The sequence below is a fragment of the Lissotriton vulgaris genome, chromosome 3_1 (genome assembly GCF_964263255.1).
Source record: "Lissotriton vulgaris chromosome 3_1, aLisVul1.2, whole genome shotgun sequence".
NCBI lineage: Eukaryota > Metazoa > Chordata > Amphibia > Caudata > Salamandridae > Lissotriton > Lissotriton vulgaris.
Window position 1 is genome coordinate 879,090,683 of NC_141689.1, and position 22,760 is coordinate 879,113,442.

The 22,760-nt window shown below is 44.7% G+C and overlaps 1 protein-coding gene across 1 annotated transcript in view; it reads left to right on the top strand.

Annotated features, from left to right (window-relative positions):
• TUT7 (terminal uridylyl transferase 7) overlaps nucleotides 1-22,760 on the top strand; it is a 1,558,036-nt gene that overhangs the window by 905,467 nt on the left and 629,809 nt on the right. Inside the window, exon 16 of the mRNA XM_086961199.1 lies at nucleotides 90-147. Within this exon, the coding sequence (XP_086817325.1) occupies nucleotides 90-147 (58 nt within the window). The remainder of the gene's footprint in view (nucleotides 1-89; nucleotides 148-22,760) is intronic.

The window sequence follows — 22,760 nt, forward strand, 5'->3', positions numbered from 1 at the left end:
ATTCCTTGAAATGTTTGGTGTACACACAACTGAACAATCCTAGAGTTTAATCCTAATACTAACTTTAATCAAATGTGTTTTATTTGCAGGAACTTGATTGTGTTAAAATTATTGAGGATTTAGCTAGAGTCTTAAGAAAACATTCAGGTATAGTGCGTTTAGAAGATTCTTTACAACATTTCATTTGTATATTTGAATAATTCATTATTCTATATAATTAAAATATATGTGTTCATGAAGGCCATGGCATTTATTGCATGTAGTTGTTGTTAAGTATAATATAATGATTTGCATAACTTTGCAACAAACACTTTGTTCGTGCAAATTTTATTCACAGAGTGAGTGATTAGTATGCAATATGTTTGTTTGATTTTTTTGATTAATTTAGACTATCAGCAGAATTGCTGCACCAAACCTAAAAATAAATGCAATATTTATTTGAAATTGTATAGTGCTTTATTTGCTAACCTACATGTATAATTATTTCACCCATTGGAATAATAGAAATGTATTCAATATTTGATAAACGCGGTTTCTTTAGAATGGTTGCTTGCTTAAAGGATAACATTATGCTGTACAGTATAGAAGTTTTCAAAGATCCACATGCTCCTTGGTATTATTATAAACCAACAGCTAGGGAATTGACATGTATTTTAGCAACAGTAAACAACTAATGAGTGGAGTGCTGCCTAAGGCCCATCCTATTGTGCCACTGTGAATTATATTTTATCTTCATTGTATGATAGTTCTGCTTGATGTCTCTACCAGCATTTTTGTGAGGCGCCATGCTTTAAAGTCAAAGAAGATAAAACCATCTACATCTTTCCGTTTTGTCCCTGTGGTGAAGATTATAAAGCTGATTGGTCTTCTATATTTCCTTAATTGAGACCCAGTAACTTGGTTGTCCTCCATTCGAGCCCTTCAAATTTTATCTCTAAAGAAAACAAACTTTCACTTTTTTCATCATGTGTGTGTGGTTCCTGTCAACACGCCATGTCAGTCACCAACCTGCACCTTGTGTGCTTATGGTGTCTCGAGTGCCACCATGGCTCAACATTGTGCTCAGGCTTGCCAGGCCATGGCACCAAAGGCCTTTAGGGAGTGGTCCATGAGGCTCCTTGCTGCCCGGCAGTCGACGCCATTGTGCACAACTCCTCGGAGATCCGGTTCTTGATCGAGGAAGAGAAGGTCATGTGACCACTCCAGGAGTCCCAAGTCCTCTGCGTAGCACTCGGGGTTCTCTGGACTCTCTGGGAAGAGGCAGAAGAAGTCGTCTAAGCGGATTTCACCTCATGTGTAAATATTGACAGGACGAGGGAGGAACTTAGACAGTCCAGGCACATTTCTGCGGAGCCGGAGCCAGGTTCAAAACCACACCTCCGCCCCATTTCTGGGAGCCAGAGTGGCCACAGCTCAAAATAATGAATTTTATGAGGCTATGCGGTGAGCATTTGAGTGGACCAACCCTTCTGGTGCGCTTTTGGGCCCCACGGGGTCAGGGAAGACCTCCTCTGGTTCCGCGCTGACGGCTCTGGCCTTGGCGCATGCGGGTTCTCATGGATCCGATCTGGGTCGGCGCTGGTCCTGCCAACGTGACTTTCCCTGGCGCCAGCCCCGAAGTAGATGCTCCCGGTGCTGCCTGAGGCACTAGCCCCATTCTGATTCCTGACGACTGAGTCAGAACAGCATTGGATTCGGGGTCTTTGCTTGTACATTTTAAAGAGTATTCAGCCATGGGCGAAGAGTGGGATGGTTCGTAGGACCCTTTAGAACAACATTTAGACAATCCTGGTGAGGATTTAGACTGGTATGAGAAGCTTGCTGAGGCTAGTTGTCGGGACACCTCTCCAGATACTATTCTCTCTCCACCTACTGTGGTTGCAGAAGAAGGGGGGTTATTTTTTTGTTTCGTAATTTTTTATTGAGAAAAATTTGTAATGAGTACAGAAATATGAATACATGGGATTATCATTTAACTTTTTAAGCTCACAGAAGATTATTATTTACATAAGGTATCTTGTACAATATGGAGAAGGGGTTATGACAGAACAATGTATAACAAGTTAATAAATACATATATTTCATTATATAGGTAACAGTAAAATAAATATAAATATAAAATATCAAATTTAAAAAGTAAAAATTGATCCATGAAATACAAAATGCGTAAAGTGAGGTTATTATTGAAAGATATGAGGAAAGTTGTTAGAGAATTATATGTAAATAAATAGATAAATAAATAAATAAGGAAATTTATACATACACATAAATAGGGAAAGTAAAAGTAAGGGAAGAAATAAATAAAGAAGTATAAAAGTAAATAGAAGAATACATAGATAGATGGCAATATAAATATAAGTATATAAATAAAGAGAAGTATAAAGATAAATATAGAAAAATATAAAGATGAATATAAATAAATACAGATATATGTATATATATATATAGACTCCTTGTCCAGTTAAAAGGAGGTAAAGGGTAAAGACAAGATATAAGAGGAGGAAAAAAGTGCTTAAGGATCTTGAAGAAATGAAGTCCAGACTTGTTGGAAAATTTCCTCTTGATCTTGAAGTCGATATATAATACGTTCATGGGACGCTGTTTGAATCATCGCTACAAGCCATTCTTCATTCGAAGGTGGGTTAGATGATGGCCATTTTCTTAGGATAGAGATTTTAGCAGTAGAAAGTACAGTATGTAGAAGACGACATTGCAGACGTGTAATGGAAGGAAGAGTCCTAAGTCCTAAGATCATGCAACAAAGTAATAAAAATGGTAAGGGGGAGATCAAGGGAGGCAATAGTTCTCTGTAGCATGGCCTGTAAGACGGGGGTTCTTATGCTGTGTTGGTAAAGAGGGCGGCAGAGGTCCTTGGCCTGGAGCTGCCCTCAGTGCAAGTCATGACTTATCTCTTGACTGGAGTGCTTCAACCTGGGGCTTCCTCATCTGAACCTCTTTTGCCCTTTAATGAGGCACTGATTGATATCCTTCTAGGTTCATAGTCCAAGCCTAGTACAGGGACTCCTGTGAACAGGTTTATAGCTCACCGCCTTCGCCCTGCAACGGGTGATCCAAGTTTCCTCTGTCAACATCCTACTCCTGAGAGCTTGGTGGTCCATAGTGTTCCCTCCACCCACAGGGAATGAAAGAGGCTGGACATACTTGGGAAGATGTTTTCTTCCACCAGCCTGGCATTGTGGTTGGTGAACACCGCATGCCTATTGGGCCATTTTTCACACACCCTTTGGGAAATGACTGCGTAAGTGCTACCACAGGTCCGCGAGGAGGCCCAAGCTGTGCTCTCCCAGGCGGTGAAAGATGCAGCAAAGTTCATCATTAGGTGTGGTTTGGATATGACTGACTCACTGGGTAGAGGTGTTTCGTCAACTGTGGCCTTGCGGCGCCATGCCTGGCTTAGACCATCTGGCTTCTCGAGTGATGTCCAGGCCAACCTTTTGGACATGCCCTTCGATGCGACTTGTTTTTTTGGAGAGAAGGCAGACACGGCTCTGGAGCCCTTAAAGAACTCAGGGGCTACGGTCAGGTCCTTGGGCCTCTCAACGGCACTTCATCCTCAGTCTGCCTCTCGCCCCTTTCGAGGCAACAGAAGAGGTTTTCAACCACATCAGCCATACTCCAACCACTGTCCTGCACAGACTGCCCAAGTTGTGCGAGGACATGGAAGCAGTGCATTCTGACCTCGTGGGAATGGTAGCCAGAAGTCGTCCGCCACCCTCCCCTCTGCAGCTGCAGACTCTAAGCCTTCCTAATTTGGTTCTGCAAGACCATGGGTGTCTAGTTGGAGGGGGATTTCAACATCATCTCCTCCACTGGCAGTCCATAAGATCGGACAAATGGGTCTTGCAGATCATTCGGGATGGTTTCTCCCTCCCTTTTCTGTCTTTTCCTTCTCCTTTACCGCCATCTCAAGAAAGGCTGGTTGAGGATCATCTTGTTTTGCTCCGAGAGAAAGTAACAGCTCCCCTGGCCAAGGGGGCTTTTGAGAGGGTTCCAGTTTCAGAAGTAGACAGTGGTTTCTATTCATGCTACTTTCTCATTACCCAAAAAGTACAAAGGTCATATTCCTGATCTCCGGACATCAATCTCTTCCTCAACACGAAGAAATTCAGGATGCTCACGTTTGCTCAGTTCTCCTCTGCCCTAGAAAGTGGCTAGTAGTGTTGGACTTGCAGGATGTGTGTCTACCAAGGTGATGATGGTGGTAGCAGCTCATCTGCACAGGCTAGGGGTTCCTGTCTTCTCCTACATAGACCTCTGGCTATTGACGGCGTTTCCGCTCCAGACTGTAATTTCTCACCTCCAGACGACAGTGGACCTCATGCATTCAATGAGGTTCACTATAAATGTGCAGATGCTCCCTTTCATCGGGGCTGTTCTGGACACAGTGCAGCTTCAGACTTATTCTCCCGAGCACCAACTCCAGGATATTTAGGTTATGATACCGATGTTTCAGCCTCTATCTTGAATTTCGGTGGGAGTGACTCTGAGAATGCTGGGACTCATGGCCTCCTGCATCCTGTTGGTAAATCACACCATATGACGTATACTGGCCGTGAAGTGGGACCTAAAGTTCCAGTGGGCGCAGCATCAAGGGAATGTCTCTGACATGATCCAAATCTCGTTGGGAACTGCAAAAGACGTGCAGTGGTGGCTAACAAACCAGGATTGGGTCATAGGCTGACCCCTCCCAAACCAGATCTCATAGTAGTGACAGATGCATCACTCCTGGGATGGGCAGTCATCTGGCAGAGGTGGAGATAAGAGGACTCTGGTCTCCGGCGGAGTTGGGGCTCCACATCAACTTGTTTGAGCTGCGGGCGATCTGACTAGCGTTGAAAGCGTTTCTTACCTCTGTCAAGGGGAAATTGGTACAAGTGTTCACAGGCAACACGACCGCCATGTGATACTGCAACAAGCCGGGCGGGTTGGGGTCATGGACCCTTTGTCAGGAGGCCCTATGCCTCTGGACATGGTTGGAACAGCAGGGCATGACCCTGGTGGTTCAACACCTGGCAGGTTCTCTGAACATCGTGTGGCCAAACTAAGCCTTAGATACCTAGCTGATCACAAATTGTGTCTCCAGTTGGAGATGACGCAAGGTCTCTTTTAACAGTGGAGAGAGCCTTGGTTGGATTTGTTACCCTCCGAAGAGAATGCTCAATGTCAGCAGTATTGCGTGCTGGAGTTTCCAAGGCGGCTATCGGTCGTTGATGCTTTTGTTAAGGAGTGGAGCTCAGGCTTCCTATACACTTTCCGTCCATACCACTTCTGCCAACAGTTCTCACGAAGATCAAGAACGACCCGACCCAAATCATTCTTGTGGCTCCATACTGGGCAAGGAGAATCTGCTATTCCGAGTTTCTTCGAATGAGCATCGATCATCTGATGAGTCTGCCCCTTCGGTAGGATCTTCTGTCGCACCTGCGGGGTGGGCCTTCCACCCGAACATGTCTACTCTTTGCCTACTTGCATGGAGATTGAGCGGCGACAGTTGATAGCTTTCGTTCTTCCTCCCGAAGTCTATAAAGTGATTTTGGCGGCCAGGCGGCCCGCCACTAAGTCAGTATATGTCTGGTGTTGGCAACATTTTGTAAGATATTGTACAGAAAAGTCTATTGACCCTCTTTCTGCCTCTCTTTCTGATATTTTTCTTTTTATTCTTGCACAGCAGGGTTTTGCCCTAGCCACTCTCAAGAGTTATCTTTCTGCTCTGTCTGCTTTTCTGCAGCTGCCTTAAGTCCCCTGTTGTAAATATGTTCCTGAAAGGGCTTGAACATATGTTTCCCCCTATGCCCTTCATTATGCCCCTGTGGGATCTCAGCCTAGTTCTCACGTTTCCCATGTACGCTTCGCTTGGGCCTCAACATAATTGTCCCCTCCAATTGCTTACCATCAAAACAGCATTCCTAGTGGCTATTTCATCTGCTCAGAGGGTGAGTGAGCTCAAGGCTTGATTATATAAGCCTAGCTATCTTATGACATTCCCGAATAAGGTGGTGCTTCGCACCCAAGTCTCATTCCTTCCTAAAGTGTTGACCCCATTCCATCTGGGTCAGTCACACAGCCCGCCTTTTTTGCTCCTCTGCATCCCTTCAAGGAAGAGGAGCATATGTACAAAAGTGTGTTTCTGTTACAGTACCTCCCCCATACTTTTTGCCAGGTTTCTGATGCACTTTGACTTGATATGCCCATCGTCCCTCCAATCAGGTTCCCATGGTCTGTGTTCCTTCCCCAAAACTGTACGTTGGTACCCCCAATTGGCACCTCTCTGGCCCAGGTAAGCCCCTTGTACCGTGCCAGGTAAGGCCTCTAAGGGCTGCAGTACCTATTGTGCCACCCGTGGGGGCCCTGCACCCTAGCACCCACACACTGCCCTTGACATAAACATAACACATGTATTTGTAAAGCGCACTTATCATGGGTATCAAGGCGCTGAATAACAGATGTTTATTGTTACACAACTCAGTGGTACTCATTTTATCGACCTCAGATGGATAAAAGGCTGAGTGGTCCCACCGGGTTTTGAAACTGTGACCACGTGGTCGAGCACAGGCCCCTGCAGTGGATGCATTAGTCCACTAAGCCAGCAGGCTGCCTATTGTGGTGAAGAGGAAAGTGAAGAGTCAACATGGCACACATTCCTGCGTGCCATGCCTCCAAACCACTGCCTGGGACCTAGGTAAGTCACCCGTCTAGCAGGGTGCACTAGCCCCCAGGTGAGGGTACAGTTGCATGGATACTGTACCCCTACAGTGTCCAAGTCTATTCTTAGAAATTGTAAGTGCAGTAAAGCCATAAAGAGCATATGATCTGAGAGTTGGTCATTAAGAACTCCACAGCTTCATAAGCCTTTACTGAAATATGGGAGGTTTGGTAGCAAACTTCTCAGCACATTAAACCCACACTGGTGGCAGTGTGGGATTTAATGTAACATGCACACAGAGGGCATCTTAGAAATGCCCCCCTGAAAAAAGGACAGCCCTGGTGTGGTTCCTGAACGGCTGCCCGCCATTTGCCATCACCAGACAGGTTTCTGGACCCCTGGGTAGAGAGCATCCCCTCTCTGAGTTCAGAAACAAAGCCTATCCTGAGCAGAGGGGGTCATGCTTTCCCCCTCAGGATGGGCTAGGTCCATGAAGGAGAAGCTTCAAAGGCCTGCCGCCTTTGTTAGCTGTCCCTGCCTTCTGCTGCCTCTAGCAACTGTCTCCCACCAGTTATGACCGCAACTTTGGGTGGGAGAATCGATGGGAAAACCAAATTAGGAGGAGAGGTCTGCCCATCTTTGCCAACCCCACCCCTCAGGTGGGGGACCCCAGGTGAAGCACACATCTCTGTCCCCTCAATCTTGAAGATGGGTGCATGATAGGGGGTATTCCCACCCCAAGGAAGGTACCAATTGGTCTCAACCTACACACCCCTGTAAACACAGCTAATTGTAGTATTTAGGGGTGACCCTGAAACATGCCTCAGCAGATTCAAGGAAGAAAGACCAAAGGGCCATGCTGACCCAGGAAGAAGAGGACACCAACTGCTTTGGCCTCAGCCCTGCCGGCCTGTTCCGACTCTGACCTGATTACAACAGAAACCCTGGCGTGTCCAGCAGCCCCCCAGAGTTAGGAGGACCTGCCCTGCACACAAATGAAAGACTGTCTCTTGTGAGCACCATATTTGCTCAACAAAGACTCCAATACCAGAACCCGGATACAGGAGGCTCCACGGTTCTGCACAACTCTGCACCTGAGCCCCACGGCCCAAGTTCGAGTGGCCCAGCACCACGAGGAGGTCTCCTCAGCGATCATGACCTTGTGATTCCGACCTCCTTAAAGATTCAAGCAGACGGCTGCAGCCTCAATCTGAAGGATCCCCCCGACCAGAGCTGGTAAGAAGACCTGAAGCCAAAAGACACCCCTGCACCCGGCGCCCCACAGCATTGGGTGGCCCAACTGACTGTGTCCAGGCATCCCTCAAGAATCAAAATTACCTCTCCAGCTGGTGGTCGTTTTCAGAAAGCCTTCCTGGCCAAAACTGCATTATCTTTTCCTAACCAGAGATCTCCATTGCAATCCACAGGGTCCCTGACGTCTTCATGGCACTCTGCATCCGGCTGCCTCTGTGCTGCTGGTGGTGCAGCTCCTGTGCTGATTGTTGGCCTCTGCAGTGCTGATCCTATCCCCAAGAGCCTTTCTCACGCAGCCGAGTTGTCTGCTAGTAAGCAGACCCTAACCGAAGGCCCCCTTCGCCCCATTGGTTATCATTGGGACAGTGCACCCTGTACCTGGCCAATCCTGTGCCACTGGTTGTGCATTTTGAGTGGAGTGCCTAACTGAACTTTGGGGAACCTTGACCTAACCCCAAAATGCCAACCGTTAATACTCTTTTTCCCATAGGAGCCAGTGTTACAAGTTTTCTGTTCCTAAAAATCTGTTGACCCACTGTTTTGTATGAAAAAAAAGTAACTATGCTTTATCTTAAGAATTGCCATATTTACCTTTAAGTGGCAAACTCTAGTGTATGATATCTCGACGGACTACCTCAAGTACTCAAAGTAACGGAAGAGTAGTCAAATGTAATCTTAATGTATTTTGAACTGTTTTAAAAGTAATAAAGACCTGAAAACGATTCCAGTACAATCCACAATTTCATTTCTGTGTACAGCCTTGCATTTAAAAGTATTTTTTACTTGCCTGTGCTGAGTCCTGCTGGCTTCCACAAAATAAAATATAGGGATACATTTTTATACTTACCTTATTGGTCTGTATTCTGTCTGCTAGAGTGTGTGACATCAGCCTTGATTGAGTGAATCAAATAAATGCTTAACACACACTCCTAATAAGCCTAACTGCTCGCCCACACTGCCACAAAGAGAGCTGTTATTACTTGTCGAATTTAGCCTCTGCTATACCTCTGGGTGCTCCCTGGACTCTGTGCACACTATACCTTTCTTTGGTATAGTATACACAGAGCCAGCCTCCTACAGCTTCTCCATCGTCTGGACCCAATAAGAGCATTGTCGTTCTACCTTTAGCGCACAAAAGATTTCTTGGTGGACGACCAACTCTTGGCAGTGCAGAAATTAACCATTTTTGCTGGGTCTTTATCCTTATCAAGATCTGATTTAACCGATTTTAGAAGCAGTCTTGTGAGGGCTTACAAGCCCATTCCACCAGGGGGCAAGGCTGCAACGATGGCATTGGCTCTTGCCAGTCCTGGATAACCTGCCAGGTGGCAATGTGGGTTTCATTGCACATGTTTGCTAAACACTACTGCCTGGACAGGCAGGTCTGCAGGGACAGGCATTTTGCCCATTCGGTCCTGCAGAACTTTCTAGTCTAGTAATTTGTCCACAGCCCACCGCCAGGAAGTGTGGCTTAGGTATGTATTCAAGGTAAGGAATCTGCAGCTAGAAGTCTCTATCAGATGAACAAGTAAATTTCCTTCGGTAACGCGTTATCTGGTTAAAACTATATCTAGCTGCAGATTCCTTACATACCCACTCATACCTCCTTGCTCTGCGGACACATTTATAGAGCTAGGGTTGCTCCCTTTACAGGGTCCTAGCTTTGACACACACTATTCAGTTCATTTCTGGCATGGAAAAGGAGAAAAGTAACTGACGTCCATTCACCTGGGTGGCACCTATATAGGTGACTGCAACGTCACATCCAGCGCCATTGACGCCATGCAGAGCCAAACTGATCCACCTGATGGCACACAAGGCTACTGCTCATGCAAATGTTTCCTGATCCAATCTGAAGCCTGCGAAACTCAAAGGTAAGGAACCTGCTGCTAGATATTGTCTTTACCATATAATGCATCACTGAAGGTGAGTAACTTGTTCTTTGGTACCCTTCAGCCTATAGAGGACTGAAGCCATATGTCCCTTTTCTCATGACCTCAGATGACTCGGTGGGGGGTAGGTTGATAAGGGGTTGAGGTGGTTTTTGGGGGGCGGGGATAGTTTATAGATTGCTGCATCCAACACCTTGCTTTGCCTGTGTTGCTTCTTCTACCAAAGCCTGCATTAAAACATATTGAAACTAAATTGCAAGAAGGTCCTTTAACATTATTGTTGCCTTTGCCTTCTGATGCAGAAATTCAAATGGTAGATACGATGGGTAAAAAGATAAAAACTCACAATCAGAGTGCTTAACTTTAAAACTATTATGTGTTTGGTTTAGATCACTATGTCAAATCTAGTGACTCTCTTACTCTAGGATGAGCAAGATTGAAGTGTAAGCTCTATTATCTGAAAAAAAAAAATTTCAAATCATGGTGTGTGCTGAGTTTTGAATGTAACTGGCTCAGGCTGTTGGCAAATGAGCAGCAGGTTGTAGTGAGATGTCATGCCTGCTTGAAACAAATTGAATGTAAGGTACAAATAACAAATATGTGCAACTTTTCTATTCATTTTTTACATTTGCAGTATACGGACACATTTTGACTGAAACCGGGTTGCATTTCTCCACAGATTATCGCATTGCCCTGTGGTTCACTCTGACCGGTGTATACCTTCTCACAAAGTTTGTTACGGTTTCCCAGCGTTTTTTTCGCTGTATTGGTACAGACAGGTTTTCCGCATTTCACGGTATGATTGTGACAGACAGGCTCCCAATAGACTTATATTACGGTTGGTGCTAGGCGTTTCTCGACTCTCTTGTCTCTCTAACCTGTCCTATTTTCACTACAAACCATTTTGTTCTTGATGCAACCATTTATTTACATGTCACTTATGCTGCACTTACCGTCACTCACACTATTGTCACTGTGTTTTTATTAGGGTGGTGTGTACGTCACCGACCCCTTTGTTAAATACTTGAAGTTTGCATAATTCAGTTTGACATTCATTTTACTAGGTCTGGTTTTGATGAACTAATTTGTTAGTTCGAGTGTGCTCCATGAGCGTTCCTGCGCGCTGATTACTTGTACCTATCGAGGTTAGCATTCTGGGTAATCATTTCTTAAACGTTTCTCTCTCATTGATAATATGACTCGCTGACATTACTTTCTGTAGGCATTCTAAGCAACTTGCCTGGAATATTTAATTATTTTTCTACCAAGTTGGTACAGTTGTTTAGTTAGTCCCTCATTTTGAGACCTTACATGTGTTTTGACTTCCTAATACAATCCGTTTGGCTAATAATTATGAGTGTTCTTACCAATAATTATGACTACCAGAATCATTTGTCACGGAGCTTTCTTCCTTTGCTTTTACAGTGAGGCCACTGTTCATGTTTTATTTCTAAAAAAGATCCGTATTGGCCAATAATTATGATTGTTCTTTTCAATGATTATGGCTGCCTAAGCACTTGTAACACAACCAGATGAGAAAGGGTCCAAGGGGTAGCAATATTTATAGATCACTAACAGCCTAAACCCCCAATTTAAACCGTTATCAATAAGAAAGGCTATATAGGGTCTGTATAACGGACTGAGCTTCTCAGAATGGTGAGAATGAAGAAAAGGGGGTGGAATAAGAGTTAGATAAGAAGGTGCATATGAGTGGAAATGAATCCCATCAGCCCACCCATATGGCGGAGCCTCGTCATCTGGGATTGGTTGGCAAGGTCCTGGGCCAGATCAGGAGGCACACCTGATGAATTGTGTGTTCACTGCAATTCTCTAGGACCACCCAGGCGGATCCGACCTCACAAACAGAGAGTGGGTAAATGGTGTGAGAAATCAGGAGAAATATGCAGTGCAACCGAAAATGTGTAAACAAAAGTTCATAATAGAATGTGAGTTAAAATTGACTACCATGATAGAAGGAACAATTTTTATTGGGGAGTAAATCATGGGGTCAAGATTAAAAATGGAGTGTAAGACAGTGCAACCTAATAACTGTCCTAAGAAGATGATATAATGGTCAACATGTTTCTGCTATCTCAGGGGCAGCTCCCCTGCTCAGCTTTCATCAGGACCAAGTCTTAGTTATACACTACTGCAAATGAAAAAGATTATTAACCAAAAAATGTGAAAGGATTAGGTAACATAACAATGGCATTATGAATGTTACCTAATGATTTTTCTGACTGTAGTTTTCTATGCAATGTACTCACTGCACCTATTTCGTCAGATTTAGTCTCAAGGGATTCTTTCCTGTGGAGAAAATAAGAATAAGACACACAATGTCTATTATGCACCTCAAACTAACTCTAATAACACCAACTGAAAAATCAAGTACAATATCTCAGTCCACTTACAACAGAGGTCAAGAAAATTAATGAATTATATCAAGTGATTCATTTACTTACCCCAGTAATCTAGGGAGTAAGCCTCACCTCTCCTGGCACCGGCTCAGGGATAGGAGGCCCCGCTCTAAATCATGTGAAAACAACAAGTAACAATAAGGATTTTATTTTTTGCAATTAAAAATCCCTTAGTTGTGTTTCCAACTTATGTGCATTTAGATATAAAGCACAAAACAAACGTTGGTATAATGACAGGGTTTGAACAAAACAGGCTGAGAACAACAGGATAGTAGATAGTCAGTTATCCTTTCTAAAGTTGCCTATTAGTTATTAGTACTCTGTAGACTGGTCAACAGGATTTCCCTACATCCAATAATAAGGCAGTATCATGGAGCAAAACGATGTTAAAATGCCCTTACCTGTCCGTCGGTACCTCTGGCCTCTTCCTGAGGCTAGGGGGGAGGTACCGATAGGACATCGTGTTAGTACTAATATACTCGCTGATGAGCCGCCATTGGTTGAGTTAACTGGCGGACCAGAGCGAGAGCATACAAAGTTAAAAATAGAAGGCTGCGCGCATGCGCGATATCGCGAGTTTCCATTGGTTATTAAGGCAGACTAATTTTTCTTTTCAAACTCTTGTAGAATGGCATTAGCACATATATTTATCATGTGCTTGCTCCCGTGTGTATTAGTTTGGTAACCGATAGAGCGGGTACGTCTCAAAGAGAATATATCCAGAGAGACGCACGACCGGGAGCAAACTAATTTGAAACACGGCCTCCCATTGGGTTCCTAAGACTTAAGCTGAGACCCATTGGTCAATCGTAGGCCAATCAGAATGCCGGAAGCACGATATTGTGTGCTTTCGTGATTTGTGAGTAAATCGCAAGTTAGTATGTAAGCGAAACTGAATCGATGTACTCTTATATTAATTCGGTGTTGTTATACATACTATATATAGAGATATTCTCCGCGTGTTGGGTAATTCGAGTAAACTCGTAAAAAAAACAGCTACACGGAGACGAACCCCAACATGACATCAGATAGCATAAAACGGAACAAGCCCTCTCATTGGGTCATCCCAACTTAAAATAAAATCCATTGGTTGTGGGTAGGTCAATCATAATACAGAACGCCATTTTACCGGTGTCGGCGAGAAAAATGTCAAACACCGCTCATTTCTTCAGAAGTAGTGTTTTGATATTAAGCGATGAAGGCATGGCTCCACACAGTAATTGCCAACAACAGTAGCAAGACAGCACAACAATTTGTTAATGCATTTAACCTAGTAACTATATGGTGATACACTAGGACATCAAATATAAAGCATGTCATGCCTGGGAGTGTAATCAGCTCAAGTCTATAGAGAGTGTCCCATTGTTATAGATAAAATGTGTGCGCAAGGGTTAATTTGGTCACTAGTAACAGGTCAGGCTGGGCAATAGTGTGATTTAGTCATGAGCAAGTGAACTGAGGACTACATATTTATGTGTAAATGAACTGAGGACTACATAATTATGTGTGCTGCTGGAAGAGGTGCCACTGTAGAAGGACAGGAAATCATCTGATGGTTGAAATCTGTTCATTCTCAATTCTGAACCGAGATAAAGCAATCTATGGTCATTAGATTGATGTCCAGGGAATGTCATCATTCAATCCTTCCACGTCACTCTTAAGACGAAAAATCCATTTCTGTTCCTTCAGAAAGAGGAAACGTGACACATCGGTGATATGGGGGGGCACAAGAGGTTTCTCCAAAACCGTCCAGCGAATGTCCTCTGGGGAATGTCTCATTTGCAAAAAATGCTTGGTGAGTCTGGTCGCCTGTTTGTTACATCGTATTGTACTCTTGTGCTCAGTAATCCGCAACTTGATCTTGCGAGTTGTCATGCCGACGTAACGTAGCAAACAGGGGCAGGTGATAAGATATATTAGCTTGTCACTGTTACAGTTCGTGTGACTTCACAGAATCCAAGGCCTTGAAGTTCCTATATCAATGGAGACTGTCTTCTCTGTCTGTGGGCATACTGTGCAGACACCACAAGGGAAATGCCCCAATCGTGGGGGAAGGTTCCACAAGGTGTTAACTGGAACCACGCTAGCGCATCTGGGCCGTGTATGGGCCAAACTGTCCCGCAGACTCGCACCTCTTTTAAAAGAGAAGAGTGGAGTCTGAATTGAGGATCCAGCAATGTTGAGGATTTTCCAATTTTTTTGCCTAAGCACTTGTCACGGATCCTTTCCTTTGACTTTACAGTGAAGTCACTCCTTTAGGGTTTCCACTTTAACGGGGTGCCTTTGTTGTCGTTGTCACACATATTTTGATTTTCATGTGCTTTGCACATTATATTGTATCTTTCCTTGTGTCCTTCCCAGCCCTGAAGAGTCACAGGATTATTTCCTGAGTGACTAAACATTTTTTGGCTGGCTTTCTTTCTGTATTGACCCACATGACTTTATATAAAAGAAACTTCCACAATATATTCCTGATGTCGACCTTCATAATTTCTGAACTTGAAGTCGTTTGATGAATGGTTTTTACACTGAAACCTAAAATTTGATTACGTGTGCACAGGACTTGGTTCTAAATAACAAATATGGGTGCGCACTTCATTTGCATTTTTTGTGGGAAAGCAGATGGGGTAATTGCATCATTAAGGAGGACAGTGTTATTCACATGATTAGTTGGCCTCTTACTAGCCTTATCCACAATAACATTAGCCAATATTTTCAATCTAGAAGTGTGTAGGAGTTGATTGGACAAGTCTCCCATTCATCAGAAGACCTTCGGCAACTCCTGACAGAGTCAATATCTTGCTTACAACATCATGGTTCTTTTTTACAAAAGAGAGAGACAATCAGATGTATTCCTATATTACTTCATGGAAAGAAATGCAGGTCACATGCCAACATTACATTGAGAGGCCTTAAAGAATTTATTTAAAAAGAGTCTTTAAAATACCAAAGCTACAGAGAACTTGCACGAAAAGCAAATTGGTTTGATAGATCTGCATAATTACTCTTTATGTATGTCCATTAACTAGGAGCTGATGAAACGTGTAATGTTTGAGGTCCTTGACTATCAATTGCAATTCAAGTGTATGCGATAAAGCTGTAATAATGGCATGATCATACTCTTCTGATATTTCTGCACAGTGGCAGTGGTTTCCACCTTTCATACGACTCTTTTAAAATTACACCAGAAAACCTGCTTTGGTATTTTGGAACTGAAATTCCCAATACTTGCAGGTATATGTAAATTCAAGATGCACAAATATTGCTGCGTTCATACTTTTCCTCCATGGGGCGTTTTTGAGGGAATCTGAGTTAACGCATGAAATCTCTCTGGTAATTTCCAGTGGTCTTCCATCCATTCCCACCCAGACATTTCTCCAACTTTTAGCAAGTAAAATGCCTTGAAGGCTTGATTTTGCAGGAGCAGTGGGATGTGGGATTCCCACTCCCCTTGTACAACTGATTTAGCTGAAAGCAGAGTTTTCTGGATGAAATGGGATTTACCCCTCTCCTGTGTTATGGGCATTAGAAGGAACTTAGAATTATGCAATTTCGTACCATCCTAAAACTTTACAATTGGCTAACATTTAAGGATTTCATTTAAAAGGCACAGTTGAGCTGATCACAAAGCCTGTCACTACTTCATTGTATAGGCCTCTGTCCCGCAATACAAAGAAGTATATTTTCTAAAACTTCCATCTAATTTCTAGATGCAAACCACAGTTCTCTCATCCATCTAGTAAAGCCAACAGAGAATGAGAAATTGTAATTGTTCTTGTGATACTGACCTTGCACTGTACAGTAGTTAAAATCCTTGCATAATCTTTCATTGCATTTGCCCTACATCTCAGATTTCTCCTGAGGCCTTTGGAGCACTGCCTGCAGAAATAGTCATCAAGAAGTGTGGTCTATGTAACCTCCTCAACAGTGGAAATAAAACAACGTTGGCAAACTAGTCCAATCTCTTTACACTAATTATTCATGGGCAGGCCTAACTATTCATAACAGATTTACAGTACAACTGATGTTCATGTATAACCTAAGAGTTGAAAGTTTCTGAAGCCGTCAAGCGAAAACTCAACAAATGTTTTTTATAGCTCAGGGTAATCTATAGAGCACTCTGACGGACTGTGATGATCCTAATGGAAAACTTGACAACCACTTTATCTGGAAACGTTCCTAAAACTCTATTCCACAAACCCAATGTTGAAAAGTGTCAGCAGTGATCTTAGAGTGCCAATAATGTGAAGTAGAGTGGCAAGTCAAAAATGATATCTTTGAAAGAAGGAAGACAGTGTTGATTAACCCTTTGCCCCAGAAGAAAACTCATAATGCCAGCATTTTGTATCCTGAGCCCCAGCTTCCTGCCTGTGGTGAAGGTGATTGTGATGAACTCTTGTCCTCTTTCCTTGCATACTCCTGTACCTATGTACATCATATTGGAAAATAATTATTGTTGCATTCACTGGGTTTTCTCACCCTTGGTTCACTGTCCTGTTTCGACCTGTCAGAGCAGCTTATCCGGTCTCCTAGTAAATGACCAAGACCTTCATCACAGCACTGCATGCTTGCGCCCATCTCGTGAGGAGTTAGAATGCATGGTCGTCATCAAAAAAGTCTCGACCTCATCAGTCAGAGACTGTGTAATAAGGAATTGGGAACAATTTTACCCCTTGCTTCTTAAAGGCATGAGTTAGATTCAATTATTTGCCATCCTAAAGACATAACATATCTACCAGAGCTTGCAAAATGAGTTCTTCCACATTCTTAGACACAGCTACAGAAAGGAGATGTTCAGGAGAGGCTACACTGGTTACAGTACCAGCAGTCAAATTCTCAGGTCTACAGAGGACATGATCACTGTTCATAGTTTGTCCTGTTGCTTTCTTTCTGTGTTTTTGTTGAAGAAAATCAATAAAATATCTTTTAGACTCTTGCCACTTTCAGTCCTTAAAAAGTATTTTGTTAGTGATTGCTGCCAACTCTGCTAGGGTGATAGTTGAACACTCCCTATGATCTGCATCTTCCCCTGAAATGTCAAGTTTTCCCACATACGACTACTGATGAAGAAGAAGGCTTTAGGTCGCAGAGATCCATTTAGCTATTGGCCAATCTCCAACGGACAATTCTTCAATAACTGTATTAAAAGAGCAATATCCACCCAAATGTCTCTTTCTGGAAGTAAGCAACCTATTTTCAGAATATGAAAAGTGGTATCTGCCCTAAAAGAGATATCATCCATGTATATTTCTGTCTGGGAGTGCCTATAGACCACTGTGGACAGCAACAGAAGTGCTGCTTTTCTACTAATGCGATATATAAAGGGATGATGGACGGAGCCTTTGAGCAAATCAAACACTCACCCCCAGTCAACTGATCTGGGTTTAATCCATCACCATTCTTTAGCTCACTCAGCCACCCCAGTTCAGACATGGCCATATGCAAATCAGTCTGACCCTGTGCCTCATGGGAACAGTCCAGCCCGAACTGTCAAGCCATGTCTTCCCTGGACCGGAAACAAGCATCCTGGGACCGGTTTCGGATTCATAATCCTCATCAGCCAGGCCATCTTGAATCCAGTGGCCAAGTGAGCAAGGGACTCACATCTGACCCACTGTAGATTCAGCTACAGTGGGTCAGTTCTACAAGCCATTACCAGATATATAGTTAGGCCAGCAGCCTGAGCTGTACTTGTTGCCTTTAAACATTTCTTAATTATCATAAATTGAAAAAACATGCTGTTTGTGGTATACAAAAATTTGTGTGAACACAAATTAACTTGCTTGCAAGCAACTAAACATAGGCTATATGGGGGGTGGAGCCTAGCCCAGCTGCAAGATGGCCACTCACTAGAGAGGCTCTGCCGACCGGATTCCAGTAGCCAACATAATCCTAGACACTGAGGTTTGCAAATATCCCTCCAACGTTACGGGGACGTAATCATAAGCGAAGGCTGCAGAGCGACAGCATTGCTGAGATCTGGTGACACTGGAGAGAGGAGACTTTGTTGAAGCCCTGGCTGCGGCTTATGGGGCTGGGACAGCAGTGCTCTGGACGGCTGTGCTGGCCCTGGGTGGAGTTGGCTGTTTGTGGCAGCTGGGACTTGCTCCGAGGTGCCTGCTTTGGTGTAAGGTTGCCAGCGGGCCGCTTAGGGAAGACTGGACCCTTGCTGCAGACAGCGGCCCCTGCCGGCACAGGGCCTTCTCCTGGTGTGCTTGTGGTCAGTGGTCGGCCTGCTCGCGCGAGACTGTTCAGCAAGAGACTGTGAGTGTGCCCCTACTTTATTTGCTTGTTCCAGGCCCGCAGTGATATTGCCCCTACTTCAGCTACCCGACCACAATTATTATTAAAACTTGCCTGTACCCTCCGATGGCCGGGCCTGCTATTGGCCCCTGTGAAGCTGTCTGCCGCTCCGTCCCTCCCTCACCTGGGCTGTCTGTGGCGGGGGACACCGTGAGCTATTTGACTGCTAGCATGACCCTGCACCATATCACCAGACCGTTATGGTCCTAAGCGCCCTATAAAGTCCCCTGGAAGGGAGGCAACTGATGTTTGGTGGTGCTGTTGGCTCGGGGGCCTTGGTATAGCTGGATGGCCCGGGGGAGAGCGCCGCTCTCAACTCTCACATTGTGCTTTGCGTTGGCAGCACTCTATGGGTCTGGCAAGATTGGACATCCGCTTGCTGCTCGGTGACGGCTGGCCTTGAGCCCCTTGGATTGCAGTTTCATGCATCAGCTTCAGCTTCCCTGATGGCGCAGCATTTCCTCTCCTCCAGTCAGCCACATCACACTGCATAAACCACCAATTTACAGTCCCTGAAGATATCTGCAATTGCAGGGCACCTGCTGGACCCTGGGTCGGCTTGTGCCCCCTGACGGAGGACCCTGGCGTGTGGCAGGCCTATTAAATCGAAGGTCTGTGTCCAGTATACATCTGTATATGGTTGGGACATAGCTGTGTTCTCTTGAAGAAGAGCGTTGTGGGGAACTCCATTCAATCATCCAGAACCAGATCACTGGCCCTGTGGAAGCCATGGGTTAGCATGACACCCGCCAGTCCAAACTTACCTTTAAGTGTAGGCGCTCAACATGGTAAGTGTAGCAGGATGCTCAGCCCGAACCAACGTTCACCTCCCTAGTGAGCGACTACTCACAAGATATCGATCTCAAAGAGCTTTTAATACACGTCAAGACTAACCTCAGGGCTTTTGATACAAAAGCTATACATACTTTCAAATCCGCTTGACCACATGAAACAGAGGGTCAATAAACATGACACAAGGCTTGATCATCTTTAGAATCATGTTTGATGCAGAAGGCGCCCTGGTAGAAAACAGAACACATTCTGCATATGGATAAGGTTCTTGAACTTATTAAAGCTAAAAATAAAGACCTTGAGGCGCGATCAAGTCGCAACAATCTTCGTATCACGGGCATTCCTGTATCTACTGCCATCAACACTGTGGAAAGCTTTTTGAAACCACTACTCCATGAGCTCCTCGGAGAAGCCGTCTGCGGTATTCATTGTGGAGAGGGCACATCACTTTCTGGGACCGCTGCCTACCCCAGGCACCCCAGCGCGGCCAACCATTGCTCGCCTCCTGAACTATAAAGACAGAGACCCGGTCCAGTGCCTTGCCTGTGAGAGCCGACCTATCTGTCACCAGGGGAGCACTGTATGATATTATCTGGATTTTACAATGTCTGTACAAAATGCCAGAAGAGAGTTCATACCAGTTAAAAAAGTCCTTCAGGAAGCTGAAACTCCATATGCCCTTTTATACCCAGGTAAGCTGCGCATTTCACAAGAAGGCAAACCACACTTCTTCACTGATGCCAAGTCAGCCCTCAAATTCGCAAAACAAATCACCAAGTAGCAGTGCTCCTCTGGTGGATCGCCACACACTGCTGCAATTCAGTCGGGCAATGACTGAAATACTCAAAGCAGCCGGGATGCCGATCTAATCGCTGTGGCTAGCGCCTCCTCCTGCTGTGAGCCAAGCTGGGACATGAGTGCACTGCCACCTCCCCTCTGCCAACTATTATGTCAATTTATCCGGCAATGTTATTGTTTGTCAAAGTCCTACTGTGTCTTCCAATTAAGACTGACATCCATTTCGGTCACCCAGCCTTACTGGGCAGGGGAGTATGTTTGACTCTGGTTTGCCTCCAGGGATGATCCAGATTCTGTTGTTTTGCGTTTGCTGGGAGGGAGTTGGGACTCCATTTCTCGACCCTGCCACTGGGTTGGAGTAGGTGATGGGCAGGTTGATTTTCTGTTATAACATTTCTTCTCTTGTTAATCATAGAACTTCGTTGTTTTCTTAGGTGATACTTCACAGCGCACACAGTTTTTTGCATTCACTTCACTACATAACAACCGCCAACCAGTACTACACTGTTCTGTACCAATTTCTCCTGACAACAAGGTGCCTCACCTAGAACATTTGCGGCCTCAATGACCATCAGAAAGCGCGCCTTGTTCATGCGGCATAGTCCACCAGCAAGTGGATATTTGCTTCCTTCAGTAGCTGCATCTCACCTCACTCACTGCTCCCCTGGGTTGCAGGCCAGATGGTGCGTTGAAACACATAATTCGCTATACTCCAATCGTGCCAGAGGTGTTGCCATTCTTATCCCTTGGTGCCTCACCAGGACAATTATTGACCAGGACGGGTGGCATGTTATGGTAGCGGGTACACTACATTGACAGGCAGTCATTTTTGCTGCAGTTTACGGTCCAAACATAGATGCCCGGAGTTCTTTTCTGAGCTGTGGAGACTGGTTGTCCACATTGGAGCCTGAGCTGTGCTCTGGGGTGGCATTGAATGACCGCAGAGACCACTCTGGGATGTCACAACATCCGCACCCTGGCGCAGCCTCAGTACTAATAACCCTTATACACAACAACTGCCTGCTTGAAATCTGGAGGCATGCACATAGAGAGGAACGAGAAGGCACACATTTCACATCTCTTGTGGATTGATTTTTGGCCGGTTTCTAAGATGTTAAGACAATGGTTGCTGGGGTATCATACTTAGCCCGTACATTGTCGGATCACGCCCCAGTGTTGTGGGAATTTAGGATCCCTTTGGCCCCTCCTCATACATTCTTATGGCATCTTCCCACCGGGCACTGTGCAACACTTTATTTCGAGAAGAAGTATATGCTGAAATAATTGCATATTTCTAACACTATGATGGCTTCCATAAATCCCCTTCTACACTTTGGGAAGCTTTTAACATGACATAGGGCGAACCCAAGACCAGTTAGTCCTGTTCCAGAGACCTAGCCATGTTGGCAGTCATACAGGAGAAAATATATAAATTCTCTACAGAGGCAGCTAGCTAAACCAATTATTTAGGTCAGGATGCTCAAGCCCGCCGATATGAGGAGGGAGACCGCCCGGGTAAAACACTGCCGGCCTTCCTCTGCCAACCTCAGGTGTCCATATACCTGATCGAAAAGGGAGGATGGGGACTCTGCCTTCCTAGATATTCCCACAGGTATTCTAAAATCAATGTCGAACCTTTTATGCTTAATTGTACGCTGCCACCCCAGTTCACAACAGGGCTAAATTGACAGAATGCCTAGACACAATTCAACTGCTTTGGCTTGATAGAGCACACAGGGAATGTCCGGATGCGGGACCTCCACAGAGATTGTCGACATTGACAAGAATTGCTGGCCGCCACTTTGGCCCTTAGACCATTATTTATCCTGTGTGAATTGAGCAGTTGGGATCCAGCCTCCTGGTGATTACGGAGGATTGTTGGCCGTTATTTGGGCTCCTTGACCTTGGAATTCTTAGAGCGATATGTGTCTTGGGATCTAACCTCCTGGTGAATACGGAGGACCTGGGATTACGTCTATTTGTATCTACTTGAAAGTCCTTTGGACTGACACATCTTATTCACGTTTCACGCCCTAACAGAAGTTCCAATCGGAACGAAACGCGTTGGCTGATGTCCCAATTTTAAAATGGAAAAATAATAAAATATATTTTTGGAATATATTGGAAGCTCATTGACTTCATTCTGGTGCACCATCCTTCTCCTTATGAACTGTTGTATCTGGCTCTCAGTGGAGTGAAAGTGCGGCGAACTCTGGATGTGGTGGCACAGACAATCTACTAACATATTTACTTTGAGGCTGGGTGCTGAACCGTGGTCAGCCGCATTTTGTTCTTTTCTAGATTGAGCACACAGGGAATAACTTGACTCTCCCATTACTGTAGAGGAAATTATTTGAAGTATAGTGTTGCTACCAGGTGACAAGGTGCCTGGACTAAACTGTTTTACCACCACATTCTACAAAGAATAGGCACCCTTCTAGCCCCACAGGTATTGGCTATGTATGAAGATTCTTTGTCGGTGGGTAGTTTACTCCCTCACTTAGAAGGGCCGTCGTCGTTTCACTCCTCAAACCTCACAAATCAGCAGCTCATTGCGACTCTTATAAGCCACTGTTGCTAATCAATTGGGACAATAAGATCCTCACAAAAATGTTGGCAAATCGCCTACTGCCTCTATTG